This window comes from Myxocyprinus asiaticus, chromosome 38 (genome assembly GCF_019703515.2).
Source record: "Myxocyprinus asiaticus isolate MX2 ecotype Aquarium Trade chromosome 38, UBuf_Myxa_2, whole genome shotgun sequence".
Lineage (NCBI taxonomy): Eukaryota > Metazoa > Chordata > Actinopteri > Cypriniformes > Catostomidae > Myxocyprinus > Myxocyprinus asiaticus.
The window spans coordinates 25,286,922-25,312,690 of NC_059381.1; the positions used below are offsets into that span (position 1 = coordinate 25,286,922).

At 39.2% G+C, this 25,769-nt stretch overlaps 2 protein-coding genes across 2 annotated transcripts in view; one reads left to right on the forward strand and one right to left on the reverse strand.

Moving 5' to 3' along the window:
• LOC127429044 (uncharacterized) overlaps positions 1-14,750 on the forward strand; it is a 53,045-nt gene extending 38,295 nt beyond the window's left edge. The window contains exon 2 of the mRNA XM_051677791.1: positions 13,728-14,750. Within this exon, the coding sequence (XP_051533751.1) occupies positions 13,728-14,310 (583 nt within the window). The 3' untranslated portion in view covers positions 14,311-14,750. The remainder of the gene's footprint in view (positions 1-13,727) is intronic.
• Positions 1-25,769, reverse strand: part of LOC127429049 (collagen alpha-1(XXIII) chain-like) — a 171,429-nt gene that overhangs the window by 114,328 nt on the left and 31,332 nt on the right. The window lies entirely within an intron of this gene.

The following is a 25,769-nucleotide window of genomic DNA, read 5'->3' on the forward strand; positions in this document are numbered from 1 at the left end:
CGAGGAGGTTACCCCATGTGACTCTACCCTCCCTAGCAACCGGGCCAATTTGACTGCTTAGGAAACCTGGCTGAAGTCACACAGCACGCCCTGGATTTGAACTTGCGACTCCAGGGGTGGTAGTCAGCATCTTTACTTGCTGAGCTACACAGGCCCCCCAGGCTTTACTTGCTTTGAGTTTTGAAAGGAACTGTTTGAATTGTAAATAAATTCCAATTTAACTTTCCCTCTGCTTTTGGGTCCTGTCTTCCCCGAACCGTGACACAAATATTCTCAATGGGCTGTTTATTGCGTTTTGAACTTGTGAGACAAAAGTATATGTAATGATTGACTTTCTGATTATTCACATCCTATTATGCTAAGTTTTGTCAACAAAGGCAACACAAGGAGGGGTGTCCATTTTTCAGCCAATAAAAATAATACTTTGTATTTATTTATTTATTTTGCTGCTGTGACTCTTAATTGTGACTGATGAAGCAGAAAAGGAGACAGGGTTATTTTAATTCTTACGTAACCTTATGTCACCAACTCAATTTGGCTAAACAAAAAGTATTAAATATTTGCGAGAAACTATTTGCCCCTAAGTAAAAAAACAAACAATCACACACAAAAAATAAAATAATTTGAGGGACAAATTCACTAAGAATGAATTGCACCCGGTAAAAGAGGTGCTTATTTTGTTAAGCCCCCGATTCCCTAAAGGAATAATGCAGATCAGACCACGGCACAAATATGCCCAAAAATGTGCCAGAAAGTGCGCTTGAATACACCAGATCTGGATATATGCCAGGTTATAATGCTGTACTCTATAATTTCATCATTATTGGCTGAATTAAAGCTGCCATCATAAATAGGAAATCTGCACAAGCACCTCTTTTTAACAATTAAGTTTACCACCTGTTTTCCTCAGGCGGTAATAGAACAATGTTTATTGCACTGGGCAAATAGCAGAGTATTGTAAATAAAAAGTGTAATCTATAATAGGCCAAATTTACATAGAACGGAGGCCTGTTTGCGCATAAAGGACTGACAATGACTTAATTGACATACTCAAGAAGCAGCACTATTTCAGCTCTGATTGTGCCTGCTTAATCTAGACTGCCCTAGTCACCTTTGAATCTACTTTTTTGGTTTGAAGGCCAAAATGAATTGTTCAGCATTCGAACAATGAAAATATTAACTGAACAAATATCATTTCATGTCTCTGTGTGAAGAAATTTATTGAGATTAATTGTTTTGGTTTAAACCATTTTGTCTAAAAATATAAAAAAAATGTAGGCCAAAATCACAAGTTTGTGTATTGATTAATTTGGTACTAACAAGTGAGCATTCTTAGTCAAAACCTCTTTTCAAAGCCCCTTTGGTGCCTTACTCTCTTTTAAAGCTTTTGGTTTACTTTCTCTGCTTACAAATCTGTTCATCTGGTGGTAAATATTTTTCACAGTTAAAGTTGCAGTCAAATATGACTCTCAATTTTAAAGGGTAGAAAACAACCCTCTTTATGCTTTGATATTTACCCTGAAGTCCAAAGCTTAAAAACAATTTGCTTGGATGTTGAAAGTACAGAACATCCAAGCCATGCAAACGGCCCCTCCCCCTGCCTTTTCCCAGGCAATCAATGCCTTGCCCATGATCTTTTAAAAGTTTTGAATTATTACAGACATGGACCCCTAGTGCATCAAACTGCTTTGTTTCCTCTCGCACTGATCCATACCACATGTCCTCCAGTGGATTGACAGCGGTGAAGGATATAGGTTAGCATCAATTGAACCTCCTGCCCCGCAACTTTTTACAGTCTCGGACATCTTTATTCGCCATGTCAACCCCAGATAAACGTCTGGTGTCCTGGAGGGTTTATACCTGTAACAGACACTTCAAAAAGATGAAATATGTCATATGAAGCCTGTACACAGCAGCCTTGAGTTCAGAACTAGTAAGCTGAAGCACAAACTTTATTATATGAAAAAGCTGGAAATTTGACTTTTCAATTACATAATATCATTTTAATTCTGAGTTTGAAGGGTTGGTTAATCAAAAATCACTTACTCTGTGAAACACAAAATTAGATTTTATACAGAATGTCACCATTCACTTTCATTGTATGAAAATAGGATGCAATGAAGGTGAATGGTGACTGAGGCTGTCACACTCAGTCACCATTCTGCTTAAAGGTTTTGGAACAACATGAGGGTAGTAAATTATAACAGAATTCTAATTTTTGGGTAAGCTATCCCTTTAAGTGTCTACAACAAATTAGAAAAACTCAGAAAGATGGTCTAAAATCAAAAGCAGATTACAAAATGTGCCATGTATTTTTTTTTAATTCCTCCTCAGATCACAACACCCCATATCACCCTTCCCCCCTTTGAAACCTGTCAAGTAAGGTGAAAGGTCAGAAGGTTTAGTGAGGTCTAACCACCTCCATCTGGACTAACACTGTCATATCCACTGATATATGAGTGGGCACCATAGGCTCCACCTGAAGTGTATGGACAATTCAGTACAGCAAGCACAGCAGGCGGCATTCCTCACTTGTCTGTCTGTATGTCTGCATCTCTTTCTTTCCATTTGTCTTGCTCCTGTCTTATTATCCTGTTTTTCCATGCATGTCAATGAGTGATGCACCACGATGATTCTAAGATACAACTTGTGAAATGCCCTTTGGTTCAGCACAACTTCAGTCTAACCACTGTAGAGCTCCATGCACACATACAAACCAGGTCAAAATAGTGAGGATTTTTCTGCTAGCCCAGCTGGTCCAGTAGTTCAGATTTTTAATTGCCCTGCCAACATTTTCACTGGCCCCACCACCAATTTTTTTTACATTTTAATAGGGCTGTCAATCAATTAAAATGTTTAACTGAATTAATGTAAAATAATTATTTTTAAATCATTTTAAATATAATATGTAAGAGAAACAAAAGGAAGATCTGCACTCTGGAAATGTCTTACAAAAAATATTGGTTCTTTATTGTACAAAAACAGCAGCAGGGGAATAAAAACAGACGTTTCGGCCCAAGGCCTTCTTCAGTCACTTTTTATTAAATTTTGTTTTTAGAGTGTGAAAGTGAAAGTGGATATTTATAGTAAAAAAGGACTGTTTCTCACCCACACCTATCATATCGCTTCTGCAGATATAGATTTAACTGCTGTCTTTTATGTGGCCTTTATGTGATTTTTGGAGATTCAACGTTTTGGTCACAATTCACTTGCATTATAAGGACCAACAGAACTGAGATATTCATCTAAAAATCTTTGTTTGTGTTCTGCAGAAGAAAGAAAGTCATACACATCTGATGGCATGAAGGTAAGTAAACGATAAGAGAATTTTCATTTCTGGAAATTGAAATATCCCTTTAATTGTGTAAATATTTTTAACACATTATGTTTTAAATAATTAATTGCACTATATTTTAAGCAATGTACTTGGGCCTGGGTAGCTCAGCGAGTATAGACGCTGACTACCACCCCTGGAGTTGTGAGTTCGAATCCAGGGCGTGCTGAGTGACTCCAGCCAGGTCTCCTAAGCAACCAAATTGTCCGGTCGCTAGGGAGGGTAGAGTTACATGGGGTAACCTCCTCGTGGTCACTATAATGTGGTTCTTGCTCTCAGTGGGGCACGTGGTGAGTTGTGCATGAAGCCTCCACACGCGCTATGTCTCCACGGTAACGTGCTCAACAAGCCACGTGATAAGATGCACGGATTGTCGGTCTCAGACACGGAGGCAACTGAGATTTATCCTCTGCCACCCGGATTGAGGCGAGTCACTACGCCACCACGAGGACTTAGAGCACATTGGAAATTGGGCATTACAAATTGGGGAGAAAAGAGGAGAGAAAAAGAAAAAAAAAGCAATGTACTTTTATTTGTGCCAGAATTTTTTTTTTATTTTCCATTAAATGCTTTGTTTTCTTTACAAAAAATATTACTATGCTTTTTTTACTTGGCAATAATAGCTTGAAATTATACACCTATAAATTTAACCCCATGACAGCTATAAATTTAAAACCACTTCTGCTAAAAAATGACAAACTGATCACATGGGAACTTGTTGCTACCGAATGTTCCCGTACCCTGACATCGACCCCATTCTACCGAGTTACTGACAACCGCGATCTCCCATCAAACATCTTTGCATCAATTGAAATGTGTCTACCTTTTCCAGTGGTGGTGCTGATAGCATGTTGCACAAGCAGCATGAGAGACATGGGCTCTGGTCCCATAGAAACCAGGAAGTAATCGTGTTTAAATAATAAATGATGAGCACTAGGAGGTTAAATTGTCCCTCTAAGATTACATTTTTACTCCACTGATGGTTAGGTTTAGGGTTGGGGTTAGGGCAGGGGTCGGCAACCTATGGCTTGCGAGCCACAAGTGGCTCTTTGTTAAAAATCAAGTGGCTCGTTGGGTGTCTCACCAACACATGATCATTTAAAACTTTCTAGAAATAATTTTACTGCAGAAAGTCATAGACACTGTTTTGATTTCCTTTCTCCCGAATTTGTTGTACAGCCTACTCCTGGTGAACAAGGTTTGAAATGAACACCTGCCAAATGCGGATTTTTCATGCACAGTGGCGGGTAATTTTGCTGATGTACCAGCCACTGTGCAGGGCGACCTGTAAGACATCTCGGAGTGATATACTGTATGACAAGAAATTAGACAGCTCCACTGTTCACGAGTGCAATGAAAGGGCCTCGTTTGCCAATAACAATTGAGCTTAGCAGTTAAGAGCATTTTCTACAAGCGATTTTACGAATGTTCGTTATTTTTTATGTGCGCCCAGGGTGTGAAATAGCATCCGCCACCCACCAAATGTGACGAGGCTCAATCCAGTTCTCGAGTTTCTTGTCCAAATGCAAGTATTTCATGTGCGAGTAATTTTGCTCATCTACCCACAACAGGCGGGTGACCTGTAAGACCTCTCGGAGTGACACATGACAAGAAATGCTGTTAGTCACAAAGACACGTGCTTGAATTTTTATTATATAAAAACAGATGAAAGAAAAGCTGTCATTGCTTGTGTCTATTGGTATTTGAAGGCTATTAGTAATTTTTCACCTGTTGTCACTGACTGATACTTGTGTGATGACAAATGGGGCCGTTGGAGACGGTAAATGTCTGGATTCGGGGAGGTGGTTATATATAAGATTTTTTTTATCACTTCATTATTTTAATTGCTTTTTCAATTTGTTTAAAGTGCAATTTGAATTTAGAAATGTATTTTGTTTCAGTTTTTCGTGTTTCAATAAATTAATTTAATTTTTAAACAAAATCAATAAGACAAAAATATTCACTGACCCTCGGCAGGGGGTTGATGATATATTCGGATATTGTGATATGTTTTAATGCGATTATCTTTCAAATATTTTTTTACATATCGCCCAGCCCAACTGGGAAGTGAACTTTTTCATGAACAACTGTAAAATGAAGTCATTTTATGGAGACCCGCACAAACACGTGTACTCAATTCCATATTACAACATGTTACATATTAATTGTTGCACATTTGTTTTCTTTTTGTGTTTTTGAGTAGTCTATAGGCATAATAAAAATGGGTTAGGGCAAATGGTTAATAAAATATGTATTCCCGTTGATTGTATTACATAATTTACAACTAAAAACAGCTCACTTAAAAACTCACTTTTGGTGCAACTCTGTAGACAATTCTCTCAGAAAATGGAGCTCACAAGTGCCCGTATGTTCAACACCACTTCCAGGTATGGCCACTAGGGGCAGTGGTTCGAACTACAGTAAGCAAAAACCAATTTCATATCAGAATCAGAATAAGCTTTATTGCCAAGTATGCTTACACACACAAGGAATTTGTCATGGTGACAGAAGCTTCCAGTGCATGTGAATGCAAAGCAACCACCCCCCCCCCCCCCCCCGGCGAATTCCCCAGGAGGTTGAATCCCTTCAGACCGCGCCTCATTCCCTCATGGGACCTCTCTGTAGTTCTTCAGGGTCTACAGGGAGCCCACTTTGAGCCCCTGCAGTCAGCTGAGCTTAAGGCACTCTCTTTGAAGACTGCCCTCCTGACTGCTCACCTCCATCAAGAGGGTAGGAAACCTGCAAGCGTTCTCTGTCAGCGAAACGTGCCTGGAGTTCGGTCCGGGCTACTCTCACGTGATCCTGAGACCCCAACCGGGCTATGTGCCCAAGGTTCCCACAACCCCTTTTAGGGATCAGGTGGTGAACCTGCAAGTACTGCCCCAGGAGGAGGCAGACCCAGTCCTGACTTTGCTGTGTCCTGTGCGCGCTTTACGCATCTACTTGGATCGCACGCAGAGCTTTAGAGTCTCTGAGCAGCTCTTTGTCTGCTTTGGTGGACAGCGGAAAGGAAGTGCTGTCTCCAAGCAGAGGATCGCCCACTGGGTCATTGACGCCATAGCAATGGCATATCACGCTCAGGATGTGTCGCCTCCGGCAGGGCTACGAGCCCATTCTACCAGGAGTGTGGCAGACTCCTGGGCCTTGACCAGTGGCGCCTCTCTAACAGACATTTGCAGAGCAGCGGGCTGGGCAACACCCAACACCTTTGCGAGGTTCTACAATCTCCGGGTGGAACCGGTTTCGTCCCGTGTAGTGGCAGGCACAAGCAGGTAAGTCCGGGACAGCTGGCCAGGTGTATCGCTTGCGCATAGCGCCTTTCACCTCCCCTGAGCTGAAGATGTGTGCTGTTGACTCCCAGTAGTGTTCACAAACTGTATTCCCTGGATGACTTCCTCCAAGCCCTGTGGCAGACGAGTTTGCGGAGAAACTCGCTGTCGGCTCAGTACATGTGCTAACTAAGCCCTGTACTGGGGTAGGTGCTCCGCATGTGTTGGTTCCCCATAGGTAACCCCATGCGATGTATATCTTCCGTTAATTCATTTCCCTGTTGGTAAACTGCGTCTTCCTTGGGCACCTGGTGGCCCCAGTCGGTTAACAAATTTCACTCTTTTTTTGGGGAGAGAAACAAAAAAAAAGAGAGGATAAGAGGCCTAGCCTGTATCTATCTTTTGGGCAGTTGACTTGTCCCCGAAGGGCTGTTCCACACTCATAACAGCGTTGGGGGAGGTTACGTGTCGGCCTGGTGCGCTGGCTACGAGGCACACAGTGGTCTGCCCGTCACACACCACCAGTTCACGTAACACAGTTCAGCCAGTTGTGGCGTTTCGTATAGGGACCCCTAGTATCACTACATTGACACAACATCGAGTGAGTGACAGATGGGAATGTCCTGGTTACTTGTGTAACCTCCGTTCCCTGATGGAGGGAACGAGATGTTGTGTCCCTCCTTCCACAACGATGGACTACCCGCTGAAATGGCTGGGACCTTGTCTCGGCTCCTCAGTACAAAACCTGATTGAGTGGTTGCATACCAGCTCCTTTTATACCCGTATGTTCTGGGGAGTGGTATGCAAATACCACTCGGCAATTTTCATTGGCCTTTTTTCAAAGACCAGAGGTGTTTCGGGCTCCCAACAGTGACCTCTAGTGTCACTACATCGACACAACGTCTCGTTCCCTCCATCAGAGAACAGAGGTTACGCAAGTAACCTTTGTCTTTGAAGACTGTAGTGTACACCTTTGTATGAAATCTTCTGTTTTTTTGGCAATTTCAAACATTGTATAGACTTCATTCCTCAAAACAATAACTGACTGATGAGTTTCTAGAGAAAGCTGTTTCTTTTTTGCCATTTGTGACCTAATATTGACCTTAAGACATGCCAGTCTATTGCATAATGTGCAACTCAAAAACCAAATTAGCAATTTAGCATGAGGTGTTGGAGTGATGGCTGCTGGAATTGGGGCCTGTTTAGATTTGAAAAAATTTACTTTTTTCAAATAGTGATGGTGCTGTTTTTTACATCAGTAATGTCCTGACAATACTTTGTGATCAGTTGAATGCCACTTTGGTGAATTAAAGTACCAATTTCCTTCCGAAATCTGTACATTATTCCAAACCTTTGGCCGCCAGTGTATATATATATATACTGTATGTAGTGACATAAAAAAATACAAAATACGATATAACAGATAAAAAATAGAGAAATATACAATAGCGCAATAATGTTGTTAGAATATTTTATATACAGTTATGTGCAGGTGATGTAATATATTGAAGAAGAGGTAGGATATGTTAAAGAATATAAATGAAACATGGATATAAGTAGGAATGGATGGACTGAATATTGCACATGGTTGTATTGACCAAAGGAAAGTATTTGTGGGCAGTTTTAACTGTTCATGAGGTGGATGGCCTGAGGGAAAAAACTGTTCCTGTGCCTGGCTGTTCTGGTGCTCAGTGCTCTGTAGCGCCGGCCAGAGGGCAACAGTTCAAGAGGAAGTATGCTGGGTGAATGGGGTCAAGAGTGATTTTACCAGCCCTTTTCATCACTCTGGATGTGTACAGTTCTAGCAGGGTGGGTAGGGGAGCGCCAATAATCCTCTCAGCAGTCCAAACTATCCTTTGAAGTCTTCTGATGTCTGACTTGGTAGCTGAACCAAACCAGACAGTTATAGAAGTGCAGAGGACAGACTCAATGACTGCTAAGTAGAACTGTATCAGCAGCGCCTGTGGCAGGTTGAACTTCCTTAACTGGCGAAGGAAGTACAACCTCTGTCAATGTGGGTCTCTCACTTCAGGTCCTGTGAGATGGTAGTGCCCAGGAACCTGAATGACTCCACTGCTGCCACAGTGCTGTTTAAAATGGTGAGTAGGGATGTGTGAGACTAGTCAACTAAATGGTTCTGATGCTGCTAGTCGACACTGGAATTACTAGTCGGTTAATATTTCTCTGGTGGGTCATGTAATGTGCTGTCTGTATTTGGGCAGTTTATGTGTGAGATTTGCCTTGTTAAAATCTCCAAGAATAATAATAAGTGAGTCCGGGTGTTGTTGCTCCATGTCTGTGATCTGATCAGCCAGCTGTTGCAGCACTGCATTCACACATGTGTGGAGGAATATAAACACTCACAAGAATACACGAGGAAAACTCCTGCGACAAGCAGAAAGGCTTATATTTTATGAAGAGCGCCTCTAAATTAGGACAGCACATCTTCTTCAGCGTTGTTACATCTGTACACCAACATTCGTTGAAGTAAAAACACATTCCACCGCCTCTCTTTTTCTCCGTTAACTCCGCGGTGTGATCCGCTCTGAACAGCTGGAAGCCCGGTAGATGTAACGTGCTGTCTGGAATTGCTCCACTCAACCAGGTTTCCGTGAAGCACAATGCAGCAGAATTTGCAAAGTCCTTATTTTTGCGGGTGAGGAGAAGTAATTCGTCTGTTTTGTTAGGAAGAGAGCAGAGATTTGCTAGATGGATGCTTGGCAGCGCGGTTCTAAAGCCGCATTGTCAGAGCTTGACCAACGTGCCGGATCGCTTCCCATGTTTGCATCTTTTAGCGCACTTGTACAGCACCACAGCTCCACCACCTAAAATGTCCAACAGAACATCAGAATATTCAAAAACCGGTAAAAGATTGTCTGGCGTGTGCTGCCGAATATTCAGCAGCTCGTCTCTGGTAAAACTGAATGGAAATAAATTACTAAAAACAGGACATACAAACAACAACAGCAAAAGAAGTGGAGAGCTCCATACCAAGGTGGCTATCCACGGCGCCAGCTTAGATGTATATAAGGATGTTGAATTCCCAGTTAGATAAGTCTGAATATAATGGCATATATCGCAAAACATTACTGATTAGTTTATAATTTCCCACCCATTAATACTGAAAAGACTATCATGAGTCATACTTGCATTTTCAATAAAACCTTGTATTTCTTAGTTAGCTAGAAAAATATCATAACCTCAGCAGAATTTTTAACAACAATTTTAAATTCTCAGAAAAAAATGCTTTTTTTTAAGCTTAAAACACATTTACAAGATCAACAATGTACGATTTATTGACAACCCTGCACTGGCCCAAGAGGGCAAGTGACAGTTTCGCCAACAAGCCTGAAACTCTCTCATGCTGGCCCCGGGTCAGCAGGCAATCCTTATTGTTGAGCCGTGCAAACACACTTATATCATACCTGATTAGCCTTGAAGAGAGATACACACATGACCTGTAAGAGGATACATTAAAAACACATGCTCCACACATGCTCCATCAAAACACTCAACCACTCCATTTTTACTTGGAAAGGACAGAAATAGAAGCACAGCGCTTATGGCCAGCGTTCAAAGTATGTAGTGTAATTGAAAAATAAAATGTCCTGCTTTTTCATATGGTAAAATATGGGCTTCGGTTATTTCTATGAGGTCCATTCCCATGACCTGCCCTGTTTCTACTCATCTTCCGTGTCTTTGGGATATATTGGCTTTTATTGCTGTTAAAAGTTTAACCTTCTCAGTTAGGGAAAGTTTATGGTGAATATGTACGGGAAAGGCACATATGGTGATAGTTATTTGTTTTCGTTTGCTCTCTCTTTCTCTCTCTCCTCTGATGGGCAGAAAGCCACTGTGTTAATGTTTATTCTGCATGAGTTCTCTTAACTACAAGCTAACTTTTGGGCTGTGGCTGCTGTGGGTGTGCAAGGCCATAATGAGGCACAGACACATGTAGGATAGTTTAGGCTCTCTGACAGGAGTTTTTGTCTTGCGTCTGTTGTCTCCTAATGTGTACTAAACACAGAATGAAAGCTCCTGTGTTGTGCATCGAAAATCCTAAACCATCATTTTGTGAAATATCATGTAAAAATTGCACTGGTCTTGAACAAGCAAGGAATGGGTCATTATGGTCCACTAGTTGTCCAACAACCAACTTGATTAGTGATGTCAACTAGTTAATCTAGATTTTTCTTATATTTTTATTTTAAGTTTAGTTAGAAGTTATGTTTTATTAGTGGTGATGCTTTAATAAGTGTGCTGACCACATGCTATGCTTTAGCTTTTATACAGTTTGCATGGTAAAACCCTTTAAATTCATCCCCTTTAAAACACCTCTATGACAGCCATACATACAGATTCAGATAGAAATCTCTGGTTTTTGCGTAGGGTCTTGCACTGTTTTTTACATGTTCAGCCTCCAGCATTGCATTTTTGAGATGGTGTGTCAAGTTAAAGACAATCCAACTTTTAAAAACATGTCTAAGGACCAGTGCGTTCCATTCTGTAGTGCTAGCTGTTTTTGTACACAAGAATGCATCTTATATAAACACCCCCTAAAAAACATCTGATTGGGGTCAGGTGAACCTTATTATACAGGGCTTCCTTAAGTGTTTTGAAAAAAGGTAGTTTCCCACATCACTAGAATGAACCCATTCCAGCCTCTCAAGGACGACCAATCAGCAGTGTTAGATCTTGAGGTAACCTCCTCACTGCCTTTCAGGGCCGGGTCAAGCCCTGAAGGCCCCAGCAGACATCCCCTAGGGGATTGTGTTAGAAAACCACTCCCGCTTTAGCAGTTCCAAACCTACAGTAATCCACAGCTATTAGAGTCCCATTAGACACAGAGGAAATGCTTACCATAATTATGCTCTGCTTCACAACCCGACTCCACCAATCTCATTCCCCTCTGTAATCACAAAGAATGAGTGCTAATTAATATGCACTACCGAGAGCATACAGCTGTTGAAAAGCCTGCTCGGTAATGAAAGTGTGATTATCCACCATCACAACTGACTTGTTTAGATCTATTGCAACCAAAAATGGAAACAAGACATGCGTTGTGTATAAACACTGATAAACTCAATGGATATTGACCATAAAGGCTTTGTGGAGTAATCAGCACTGTCTAGCTTACTTTTAGCGCAAAGACACATTCAGTGTGAAAGGCCTCTTCCATGTCTTGTGACATTCGACTATGAGAGCATTAGAACAGAGATTTTTTAACAGCGTCTCTGATTCACAAGTTCACTAGCAAAAACAGCATTAGAATTTGATTCATTTCAACAAATTACTTTATACTGATAATTATTTATTTGCATTATCGCTAAAAAATGTTAATGAAAGTTCCCGTGCAGCATTATTTTATGTATTAAAATGTAAATATTGCTATTATTTTGTTACATTTGAGCATATCAAAACTGAAGTATATTAATGATAAATGTCTTTGAAACAAAAAATTCACTAAATTCCACTAACTGAAGAAATAAACACATTGCATTAACAGTGCTTGCATTTTGGGGGGATACAATTTTATATTGTTTTATATTTAAGCTTTGAATATTTCAACTGTAAACATTGAGCACAAAATGTAATCATTAAAAATTCAATAATAAATATTCACCTTCCAAAATTCAGTTCCAAACAATTCTGTTTTTTTTTTTTTTTTTTTTTTTTTTTAAGATTTCATCTTTATTATTCAACAGGTAATATTCAGTCCATTATATTTTGCTTTGCAAATTCACCTCTTTTAAAATTAAGTGGTTAAAATTCAGTTGGAAATTCAACCTTGTTCCACCTAGCAGTGAAGCCTAGAAGCACAGAGTAAAGATTGTGCATCGACACTCAACTGCTTTTCCTGCAATGCCAGGATGTGCAAGGTTGAATTTCCAACTGAATTTTAACCACTAAAATTTTAAAGGCAAATTTGCAAAGTGAAATATAATGGACTGAATTTTACCTGTTGAATAATAAAGATTAAATAAATAAATGTAAAAAAAAATTTGGAACATGAACATTTATAATTGATTTGTAATGATGAAATTTTGTGCTTAATGTTTTCAATTGAAATATTCACAGCTTAAATATACAACCATATGAAACTTCATCCCCCGAAAAATGCAAGCACTGTTAATACAATGCGTTTATTTTTCAATTAGTGCAATTCAGTGTGCCTTTTATTTCAAAGACATTTGTCATTAAAATACTGCCATATACAAAATAGATTAATTAAATATAATTGTTCTTTCATTCATTTAGTGAAAAACAGTGTGTAAAACATGCCTTGATTATTTTCTATGTAGATTTTTACTGTATTTTACTTTTTGCATCTAATAGACGCTTTTCTGTGAAACGTTTCCACCTTATGTAGCAGCGTTAATCTAGGAAACATTTTTATATTTGCAATTTTTGTTATTATTTAGTGTACATTTTTAACATTATACTTTGTTTTATATTACCCTGGAATACATTTTTAAAAAAAGAGTTACCATGGCTGTGATGAGGTTTCTAATACAGCTGCTGAGGGTGTGACAGAAAATGTGGCCTCTTTCTCTCTTCTGAATGCTGAAATCCACTGATCTCAATTTTTTTTTCTTCTTCTTCTTCTTTTGGAAGACTGTGAAACAGATAGCGGCTTTTTGCTTTCAGCATTGGAGCAAACACCTAAGGAAAAATTATATTTGCTGTAGTCATCCATTCACCGCTATACAAGTTTACCCTGATATCATTTACTTCTGCATTTTAAACCCGAATATGTGAAAAGGGTCCATTAGTTACAATGGCGGTTCAGTCAAATTGGTGGTTCCACTGTTCGACACAAAAAACACCCTTTTAAGCCATTTTAGAGCAAACACATAAATATTTAGATATATAATATCATCAAAAGGCTGAAAAATATATATATATACTGTATATACACTATATTGCCAAAAGTATTCGCTCATCTGCCTTTAGACGCATATGAACTTAAGTGACATCCCTTTCTTAATCCATAGGGTTTAATATGACGTCGGCCCACCCTTTGCAGCTATAACAGCTTCAACTCTTCTGGGAAGGCTTTCCACAAGGTTTAGGAGTGTGTTTATGGGAATTTTTGACCATTCTTCCAGAAGTGCATTTGTGAGGTCAGACACTGATGTTGGACGAGACGGCCTGGCTCGCAGTCTTCGCTCTAATTCATCCCAAAGGTGCTCTATCGGGTTGAGGTCAGGACTCTGTGCAGGCCAGTCAAGTTCTTCCACACCAAACTCGCTCATCCATGTCTTTATGGACCTTGCTTTGTGCACTGGTGCGCAGTCATGTTGGAACAGGAAGGGGCCATCCTCAAACTGTTCCCACAAAGTTGGGAGCATGGAATTGTCCAAAATCTCTTGGTATGCTGAAGCATTCAGAGTTCCTTTCACTGGAACTAAGGGGCCAAGCCCAGCTCCTGAAAAACAACCCCACACCATAATCCCCCCTCCACCAAACTTCCCAGTTGGCACAATGCAGTCAGACAAGTACCGTTCTCCTGGCAACCGCCAAACCCAGACTCGTCCATCAGATTGCCAGATGGAGAAGCATGATTCGTCACTCCAGAGAACGCGTCTCCACTGCTCTAGAGTCCAGTGGCGGCGTGCTTTACACCACTGCATCCGACGCTTTGCATTGCACTTGGTGATGTATGGCTTGGATGCAGCTGCTCGGCCATGGAAACCCATTCCATGAAGCTCTCTACGCACTGTTCTTGAGCTAATCTGAAGGCCACATGAACTTTGGAGGTCTGTAGCGATTGACTCTGCAGAAAGTTGGCGACCTCTGCGCACTATGCGCCTTAGCATCCGCTGACCCCGCTCTGTCATTTTACGTGGCCTACCACTTCGTGGCTGAGTTGCTGTCATTCCCAATCGCTTCCACTTTGTTATAATACCACTGACAGTTGACTGTGGAATATTTAGTAGCAAGGAAATTTCACGACTGGACTTGTTGCACAGGTGGCATCCTATCACAGTACCACGCTGGAATTCACTGAGCTCCTGAGAGCGGCCCATTCTTTCACAAATGTTTGTAGAAGCAGTCTGCATGCCTAGGTGCTTCATTTTATACACCTGTGGCCATGGAAGTGATTGGAACACCTGAATTCAATTATTTGGATGGGTGAGCGAATACTTTTGGCAATATAGTGTATGTATATATGTATATATATATATACACTACCGGTCAAAAGTTTTGAAACACTTGACTGAAATGTTTCTAATGATCTTAAAAATCTTTTGATCTGAAGGCATATGCTTAAATGTTTTAAATTAGTTTTGTAGACAAAAATATAATTGTGCCACCATATTAATTTATTTCATTATAAAACTACAATTTATTAAAAATAAAAAATAAGTTTTTGAAATTGATGACTTGGACCAAATAATAAAGAAAAGCAGCCAATAAGTGCCCAACATAGATGGGAACTCCTTCAATACTGTTTAAAAAGCATCCCAGGGTGATACCTCAAGAAGTTGGTTGAGAAAATGTCATGAGTACATGTTTGCAAAATCTAGGCAAAGTGTGACAACTTTGAAGATGCTAAAATATAACACAGTTTTGATTTATTTTGGATTTTGTTTAGTCACAACATAATTCCCATAGTTCCATTTATGTTATTCCGTAGTTTTGATGACTTTACTATTATTCTAAAATGTGCAAAAAAAATTATAATAAAGAATGAGTAAGTGTTTCAAAACTTTTGACCGGTAGTGTATGTATATATATATATATATATATATATATATATATATAAATTATATTTATAGTTGTTGAGTGGTGGTGGTGGGTGTTAGTAGGTGCACATCGCGGCCCCCTTCTGCATATCGCGGCGCCGTTTTGCGGCCCGTTCGGCCCCAATTTGTGGCTGGCCCACCAGGAAAAGTCCCAGTTCTCCCTATGGCCAGTCCGCCCCTGATTGTAGCTCACCCAGTCCTAGCTGCAACCTAACTCATTATATCCTAAACTGTCTTTTGCATTTTACCAACCAGATGAGAACAAAAACGTCAGTCTATGTCCCAGCTGTGCAACATCTTATGTTAACCTCTTATGTGTCAGTATTTTACTGTGAAAACACTGTTCTTAATACAAAAAAGGCCCACAAAGACTCAAAAGTTGGAAAACAAAAGACCCAAAAAAGCCTCAAAGGCAAAACGAGAGAATTACACAAGATCTGTATTAAACATGGTGCTACGAATGTTATGCAAATTAAAATTCTTGACAGGTTGCTTCTTCCAATTCCGATAAAGGAGTTAAATAGAATATAATGGGCAACAGATCTTGTCAGTTTTATTACTCAATTAGATTATCTATCAATGTGCCAAATTAACTGAATTCATACTCAGTGCTACCAAAATACATCACTGATGCTGCCTAATGGATAACAGGTGTTTCACATCTAAAACATGAGCACTTTGGGGAGAAAAAATAAATGAATTACATTTACTATGAGGAAATGGGAAACAAATAGCTTCTTAAAATGACTTAATGGCATCGTCATGTTTGAAGGTATTTTGAGACATTTTTTTTTTTTTTTTCAGAGCTAAGGCAATTAGTTTTGTGAGTGAGAGAGAGAGAGAGAGACATACAAAGTGAGAATGAAAGAGATACAGTATTGGTACGGCCAAAGCAATGCAGTGATGGTGCAGCTGGTGCTATCTTGCTCTCCTGCATGATCAAGTCAATCTATTGGACGTGCCAGGCCTGTATACCTGAGCTGCCCAGTTGTAACTGTCCAAAGAAGCCAACAGACTACATTCCGGAAATACTGCGGTTGGTAGGCCTAACGGTCTGGCTTTTGTCATGCAGGTGGAGGGCAACATTCCTCCTCTTCAGAAGAGGTCAGGGTCATTAACTCGCCCTCCATGTACAGACAGCATTGATGGCCCTGCTCCCCCTAATGGTAAACTGTACACAAGTGGGACGTGGACCATCCAAGAAGAACCCAGCAAATGATTCTTCTTTAATAAAACTGTGCCTTTGTAATTCTGATTGCATGGGCCTTTTGGTTCACACTTGCAGGTACAGATACAATTGACTGCATCTGAGGCTAAGTTACAATGTTATTGCATCTTGCATGGGTGATTCTCAAGCAACCTGTCAAGAAAATGTCCTGGTCCTTTTTTTACATTAAAATCAAAAGAAACAGATAAGAAATTTTATTTCCCGTGTAGAAAATGAAGCTTATATTTAGGCCCATTAAGATTTACCCCCAAATTCTCATTACCGGAATGCAAACCATTATATTCTCCTTACAGCAACGTAAAAAAAAAAAAAAAAGATTTACATTTTAGTATGTTATTGCCTTTTAATTTTTGCTGATTGTAATTTAAAAAATCATCGTAACACAGGATCTCTTTTACAGTAATATGGTAAAAAACAGACTGCTTTATGGTAATGGGAATCATCATTGAAAACAATGGGATTTGTAAAAGTAAAACATCTAGAAGCATTAAGGTAATGAGAGTTGGGGGGTTAAATGTGCTTAAGTGCTCTGAAAATTATGTCTCAATGCAAAAAATCTTAATAGTCCTAAATGTAAGCTTCATTTTTTTATTGATTTATTAAATGTGACCAGGACATTTTCTTAGAAGGTTTCGTGTGAATCACCCATATAATCTTTCAACCAGATACCAATCACACACATTTTTTAGAGATTTATAGGTGTTAAGCACAGCTCTTCAGTGGGGTGACTGAAAGATATTAAACAAATAAATAGATTAACTATAACCTTTATTTGCACAAAACAAATCACAGTCCTCAAAAACAAACAAGCTTACGGATTATGTATAGTAATGGGAACATTGGCCACAGCAGACAGTTTGAAGTCATCATGAGGTCAGTTTGAAAGTATTTGTCTTGAAATGCATTGTTGAAGGCAGTAGATTTGTTATAAAAATAAAGTAACAAAAAAATATCTAGCTATCTCACTAGCCAACCTCACTAACCGACCAGACAATTGTTGGACGGCCAGACAATGTTGGTTAATTTCTATCAAACAATTATAGCTCTAACTCTAAACCTACCCCAAGATTCAGAAGAAAATTATTGGTTAATAAAAATATAGTTTAAGCCACTAACTCCAGTCCTAAACCTAGCCCTATCGCTAAAAACTGTTTGGACGATAGCAATGTTGATCCAGGAACATGTGCTGTGTGAGGACGGCATTTACCCTCACAAAAAATTGTCTCTTTCAGCCACTCCTCTTGGATATATGGCCATAATGTTTTTTTTTTTTTTTAAAGCTGTAATTTTTAAGTAAAACAATAATGAAACTGAAAGGGACTTGGATACACAGAAACAGTATTCGAGCACAGACCATCTGCCTGAGACTCAATCTAATGTCAACCAGATCAGCAATCTAAGCCTCTAACTGACAGCTTTACGAAGTACGAGTCTGCTTACAAGAAACATTCATGACTTTGAGTGCTTTCACACATCTGTCATTCTCTTTGAATGCACTGTACAAGAGGAGTTAGTCACATTAGCAGAAATGTGTGAGATTGTGTTTGACTGTTGTGTATTTGGAGCTATTTTAAGTGTTCTTGTTCCATATGTCCGTGCTGTTCCCACATCTATCACAAACATAAGGCCCCTTTCCACCCCTGTTTGACGTACTCCTCACATCAGGGGTGCTGACACTGGGCAACCCTCAATCAGCAGGATGCTGTAGCCAGACCACTCATCTAAGCCATCACTCACGGGGTGACAATTCCACTCTTCCACACAGCATCTTACTGACATCATATATTTCTGGACTCAGCTTACAGCTGGTTGTGCTCTATAAGTTGAGTCGAATTCTTCACCGTGAAACCTAAAACAGCGGACACAGGCAAAGACTGTGGCAGACCACTTTCCACTGAAGTTTTTTTTTTCTGTGTTGCAATGATTTACGAAACACACAGTGATAAACTGTGCATATTAAATCATTTACATTGAGACAAAACACCATAAGTAGACTTTTAAAAACAGTCTGGGTTTTACAGTAAAAAGGATTCATAAACTGCAGCTATTTGTTTTTAAGTATATAATTTTCAGGGTGTGTATCAGCCGGTGTTTTCCAGTTGATTAGCGCCACCAACGGGCTCTTATCTCATTGGTCAGGTCAGTCAGTTTTCATCGCAGTCAGAGGAAAAAACAAATCGGACCACTCTCCGTGAGGACCACTCAAACCTTCAGATTGTCAGCGGACAATTTGTCTGACCCATTATGAATAGCGGCCATTGAAATCCATTGTTCCCGTTAAAAGCTAGTTTGGAATGGAAAATCGCACCAAAGAAAAAAACTTGGTGTGAACAGGCTTAAGACTTGAAGTAAACCAACCAGTTCTGAGGTGTGTCATAACATTATAAACTTTGATTTGAAGCCAAAAAGGATTTGAAAATCGTACAAAAAAGACAAAGGTACAAGACTGTACATAAAGCCTTTCGTGGGGGAATGAACTACAATCACATAAAGCATTGCAAATGACGTAATCAAATTAAAAACAATGGAAAAATATAAAACTATTGATTTAAGTGACTCCAGCCAGGTCTCCTAAGCAACCAAATTGGCCCGGTTGCTAGGGAGGGTAGAGTCACACGGGGTATTATCCTCGTGGTCACGATTAGTGGTTCTCGCTCTCAATGGGACACGTGGTAAGTTGTGCGTGGATTGCGGAGAGTAGCATGAGCCTCCACATGCGGATTCTCCACGGTGTCATGCACAACGAGCCACGTAACAAGATGCGTGTATTGATGGTCTCAGAAAAAAAAAACGATTGATTTAAAAAAATTTAAGTATAGAAAAAGATATTTAATTTTAATGCAAAATATGCAGATACAAACAAATATAAAAGTAGTTTGAGAATGGAGAGAGACAGATTCGATTGCATCATTCACAGTGCGTCATGCAAGCAGGCGCACACTACTGAGCTCTTTTTTGAACAATTAGTCACAATTCTCTGATTGGTGGATCTTTTCTCTTTAGGATCATGGGTAGTGTAGTTCTTCACCAGGAATTCAGCTACTAAACATGATTTGTTTTTAAATTAAGGTTGAAATAGCATGGACTGGTGGCTTCAACATAAGCATGTACCATCAATTATTACACGGGTCTCTGGAAAACTTCATTCTGATTGGTCAATTGTGCCGCCTAGCGGTCTGGTATTTCTGAGTAACAACCACACATCCGGGGATTAAGACATATCAGACTGGTCATCCAGATATTGTGAGTCATCTTTCCCACTTCTTGTGTCACTCTGCAATCTCTCTACTTGTAAGCTAATCAAATAATTTCAACAATGTTTCATGTGCATTTATTTCTTTATTTGTCAAGTAGTCTTGTAATAAACTGGATAATGAGCAGTCAGACGGTTGTCATCGCAAAATAAAACCCTTCAGGTTGATACAAGACCCCTCTGCGATAACAACCGGCTCACTGTACATTACCCTTTATTTAGCAACCTCTGAGCTAACAGTCTGTCTTTAAAAGTTTATAAATTATTTTCAAAAATCACTTTGCCTATGAAGAAAATGAATTGGATTTTTACATTCTGGAACCCCACTGTTGCACTATATAAGAGCAGACGCCATGTTTAATTAGACATGAAATGAAAGAAATGAACAGACGTACGGTCTGTTGCATATGTACTGTCCTACACCATGTTTAATTAATAATAAATTACTAATAAATTAATAAAAAATAAATCTATTTAATAAATGTAAGACATTTCAAGTAAATTGCAATTTTTTAAATTACTGGTCTAAGCCATTGTGCTGTATCGCACCATGAGCATTACATTTTTTAGACAATGTGTCAATATAAAATAGTTTTAAAAATGTGCCTTGAGATTCCTTCTTTCTGCTCCATGATGTTGCATCCCATCCAGTTGTTTTTTGAATAAAACATGTCCTATGTGAACACTCCTTAATAAACATTTCTAATCAATGTTCGATCTGTGACAAAGGGGCAGTTCACCAAAACAAAAAAAGTTAATTCTGTCATCATTTACTCACCTTCTTGTTGTTTCAAACCTATATGACTTTCCTTCTTCCGTAGAACACAAAGGAGATTTTAGGCAGAATGTTAGGGACTTACAGCCTCAGTTACAATGTACTTTTACTGTATTTTTTCAATACAATTAAAAGTGAATGGTAACTGAGGTCTATAAAAATATATATATAAAAAAAAAAAAAATGAATTACATCTGGAGGATACTAGCGCTTAAAAAATCAACGTGTAAACAGTTGATGAGACTTCATCTTGTGGGGTTAAGGGCAGATGACTGTTGAAAAGAGAATTACACTTACACCGGACCAACAAGTGTCAATATCCATGACATGATCTTCAAAGGTGGGCACAGTCACTGATGGAGTGTATACAGCTGCACCTGATGTTTAACACCCTAAGTTAAATCCACAGGAAGGATTTGGCTCTACTGGGTTTACTTTTACTACTTGTCTTCCAGTCTGTCCTTAACAGACGGAGTAACGACATTAACATATGTAGGCCAGAAGGCTTGTTCATCTCCTGAGTTTCCTCCGGTATCTCTGCTGGCCCCAGGTCTCACACTCTTTCCATTAGAACCGAGGGAGAGAAGACACTACTCCAGAAATCTTACATCTCGACTTCTGGTAATGAGAAACACAGGTCTGGGGTCTGGGGTCTGGTCTATATTTCATCAGAGGTACTGTGCTACTGGTCTACACCTGCATTGCTTGTGATCTTCTGGGCTCTGGGAAAGCCAGGTACTAAGTATGTTTAGATTCATAATAAATGCAACCTTCAAACATTTCTCAGAGGTCAGTCCTCCTAACTGGTTCTTACAAACAAAATGCAATAATAATGCAGATGGTGGTACAGATGGCGGAATTATACTTCAGGGGCTTTGCTTGGTTCTCTTGCAAAACTCTGACAACAATTACTGAAAATACAACCACACAACTTACAATAAAGCAAAGAGCAATTCAAGGTCATGCGAAACAGTAGGGGTGGGCAAAATGAAGAAATTTCTATGTCATGGTATGAGTAATTTTATATCATGGTAACAGTATACTGTATATTAAGATATAGTTGTTGTATTTTTCTGAAAAAAAAAAAAAAAAAAAGGTTTATGTATTAAATAACAATGAGATGGGGTCGATGATATAAGCAAAAATTTATATAGCGATATTCTTGAAATTTTTTGGTTGATAACGATATATATGAGGATATAGCCTACACATTTTGACAAAGTGATTCAAAAACTTCTGAAAAAATAATAAAGATCCCTTTTTTATTTTAAACCACGTCCAAAGTAGCTTAATGGTATGTCCATTGCAATGAAAAAACTTAAGCGATAAATAAATAATTATTTAAAATTAAATTTGATGTTTTATCTACTCATTTCAAGCAAAAAAAATAGGCTTCTCTCTAGTTTAATATAAGTTTGCTTTTGGTTTATGTACCAATATATCAAAACATATAAATTAGAGGTCGACCAATATTGGATTTTGCTTACACGATAATAATGTGTTAAAAGAGAGGCAATAACAGATTAATCTGCCTATTACAAATTTGAATGCTTTGTTTATCCCATGTGTGATCTGTGCAGATGACAATAAAATAACAAGACTTAGGACTATAGTTTTTAAAATCGATATATTAAATGTTTAAAAAAAAATCTTAGTTCTTTCTTTCCTTCCTGTGACAGGGTGGGCCAGACTGAGGCTACATAAATTCAAATTGAATTATATCTCAGAATCAGATTATTGTGCAACCATAATACATATAATAATAAAAAAAGGAAAGAAAAAAATAAGATTTGGTGCATGACACAGGACTTTTAACAATAAACAAGCCTGGAATACACAGGTTATTCTTATTTTGACATTTATGTGCTTCACTGTTTCCAGCTGCTCATTCAAACAGATAAGAAAAATAAAATATGCACTCTTACGTTCATCTACAAGGTATTAAAATATAAGCATTTTAAAGTAAACATTGTCATAATTCATCGACAGTAGATAATCATTGACCGCATGCCATAAATGTCCGTAAATGTCCATAATTGATTCCAAAACGCTCTGAAGCCACTGGAAACAATAGCCCCTTTCACACATGCATCCAGGTAAATTACAGGAAAATCATTGGGTTGCCTATACTGGTAAGTGCTGTTCACATATTAAACTACTTTTCGTCTTTTTTCTGTTTTGCTATCATTCACACATCAGCACCAAATGCCGTTAAACTATGTGACGCTGTTTGCATGAAACTTACTCACGTTACACCTAGGTGTGAAATTCTGAAGGATCAAATTCTCAACTCCTATTTGATGAAATGCACGACAGAACACGTTCTTCAACCATGATGTCATCGAGAGTATAAATCCCCGGAAATTCCTCCTAAGTCTTGCTTCCAGCAAACAGTATTCGCTGTGTCTAGTTGCAGCTCTGCTGCTCCAAGGTGTAGCCTCGCTGCCCAAGGAAGTAATATATGTACCTGAACTTTGACCATACAATCTCCATCTCGCTGGACGAGCCGAGATTCTCCGTGTTCTGAAGGAGACCGCTGAGCAATCCGCGTCTCACCCTTTTGCCTTCAGAAGTGAAGAAAGAAGATTTCTCTTCCTTCTTCAACCAAGCCGACTCCGCTGATATCTCCGCCAACCTGCCGAGAATCAGCCACTGTACCACCCATCGACAGAGTGAGAAAACGGCCTCCTGTCATCACCCGAGCTTCGAGGAACCGAATCGGAGTCAAACGACAGACGAACACACATTCTACCCACATCCTCATAAGTAAGAGGTTTACATCTGGGCAGAGATAGATTATTATAGAGTGTTATTCTTGTGTGTCAAGGTTACTGCTTGTACAGTTTACGGACCGCCAAGTCCGCTCATTGCTGCTAATAATACTCAAGGTATTACTGTAACTTACTGTTACCAAGAATGAGATTTGCTGTGTTGGCGTCCAACCACGTTGGGCTGTTTGTGCATTTCTGCCATCGTGGGTAAGACCAGCACACTGAGTTAAAGAACAAATGACCACGGCGGACGGATTACGAGCTGTTCACTGCGTCTCTGAGTGATAAAATTAATGGTTGCCGTCTCTCCCACGATCACTAAACCGGCTTTTCTCTCTCATACTAACCGCACACACTCACGACCCCTCACAATAACTTGGCGATAGAGCCCAGCTTTGTCCCTAAGTTATTGTACCAGCAGAGACACGTGTTAAACGGGCAGACGTCATTAACCAGTTTCTCCGTCCACATTCTCTGGCTGGAAACCTTGCATGACGCACTCTCCACAAGAGCCACACCTGACATTTTATGCACTCCTCTCCTTACACACACACACACACACATACACCCATTCACACACACACATCTACCCTCCTCTCATGTATTATAGGCTTATCTGTTACCATATCTAATCATGTTACTGCTTAGTTTGTAGTTGGAAGTTTATCAACTGCATTGTATTGATTATTAATTGATATTACTGCATCAATTAACTTTGTTATACTTTAAAGAGAAGTGTTTTGGTATTGTTCGGCATGCACCTGTGCCAAGGGCTGACAGGGGATGTCAGAGCTCGGATTCAAGCCTTCAATGTTTTCCTTTTGAATGTCGATGTTCTCTGGACATCAACTTTCCTAAGAGAACAATCCTATATTGAGACTGATATTAGTCCCTGATTCCAGGGTGGTGCCCCGGCAATATTAATGCTTATCTTTGATGATTGTTGATTTGAAGGATTAATAAGCTAATGTTGATTCTATTCAATGTTCTATTGATTTTAATAATTATTAATTATATTAGATAATTACTAATTATTGCTAATAACCAAACCCACTCCTGAAGCCCCAACACATGGCAAATTGCTAACTGTACCTTTCAGCTGTAAGGAAATTTATTCATACGCTCGGATAAAGAGAAGCACTCTAGTTTCTCTATCTGACCAGTTTGTTGACATTATTCTTACTTCCAAATCACCGGTGTTAAACAGTGCTGAGTAATTGCGTCATGTCCGTCAGAATGTTCTTACGTCAGTGCGCCCTGACCTCATACAAAACAAAACCAGCAATATTATGGCTCTGTTCACACATACCATCAATATGGAAATGTATAGGTAATGTCAACTTCGCATTAAGGAAAATTGCCAGAGCAAAATTTGCCAGTACTTTCAAAAGGGTCATGTCCACACATAACATCTAAACTGGAAATTGTAAGTCATTTTCTGGAAAAGGCTGTATGTATAAATGCGACTACTGAATCTCGAGTTCCCTACGTGTTTTTTAAGAACTTTTTAAATGATAATTAAGACTATTGTTATACCATTTCAACCTTGACAACTCTCGGAAAGGTTTGCATGTTGATATAAGTAAGGCATGTGGATAAGATAATGGTCTTGGAGGGCTAGGTCTGCTGCGCTGCTGCTGCAGAGCAAGTACGTAGACTTGCTAATGTTAGTAAATAGAACATACTGAGTTAACATGTGAACGTTGCTGCTGCACAAAAAGTGAGACATGCTGCATCGAGCATGAAGGACATGCTGCTGTACAATTAGAGATACATACAATCCCATGTAGCAGATCTAGTTAAGCTGGAGCTGGGAATGGAGGTGGGATTCAGAGCGAAGCTCTTTCAGCGTGCTGTGGTGAACCGTTATCGCAAGACTGAGCTATTTAAATGTTACGCGAAGAGACAGACGTGAGCTGATTGGCTACTCGAATACACATGAAGGAACTAACCAGCCTACGCCATGCAAACCGATTGTTTAACATGTCACGTGACAGCGAGCCAACTGGCTGAACGGAATACCATTCAGAGAACCTATCAGCTTGCGCCCAATAGAGTTTCATGGCTGAACTTTTTTAAGATATTTAAGACTTTTTATTAGGGAACTGAATTTAATACATTTTAAGACTTTTTAAGGACCCGAGGCAACACTGCTTTATACCGTCACCACGATATATATCGCCATACTGCCCAGCCCTGCGATACAGTTATTTTACCACAGTTAAGAGGTAATGTTAGGCATGATGCAAAGTGGCGTTGCTTTTATAAACAGCAGTAACAGCAATGTAAAAAAAAAAAAAAAAACATTCTCACGAAATTGGTCAAGAAAATGTCCTATTTTATTCAAAATCAAAAGAAACAAATAAGAAATTATATTTTGTATATAGAA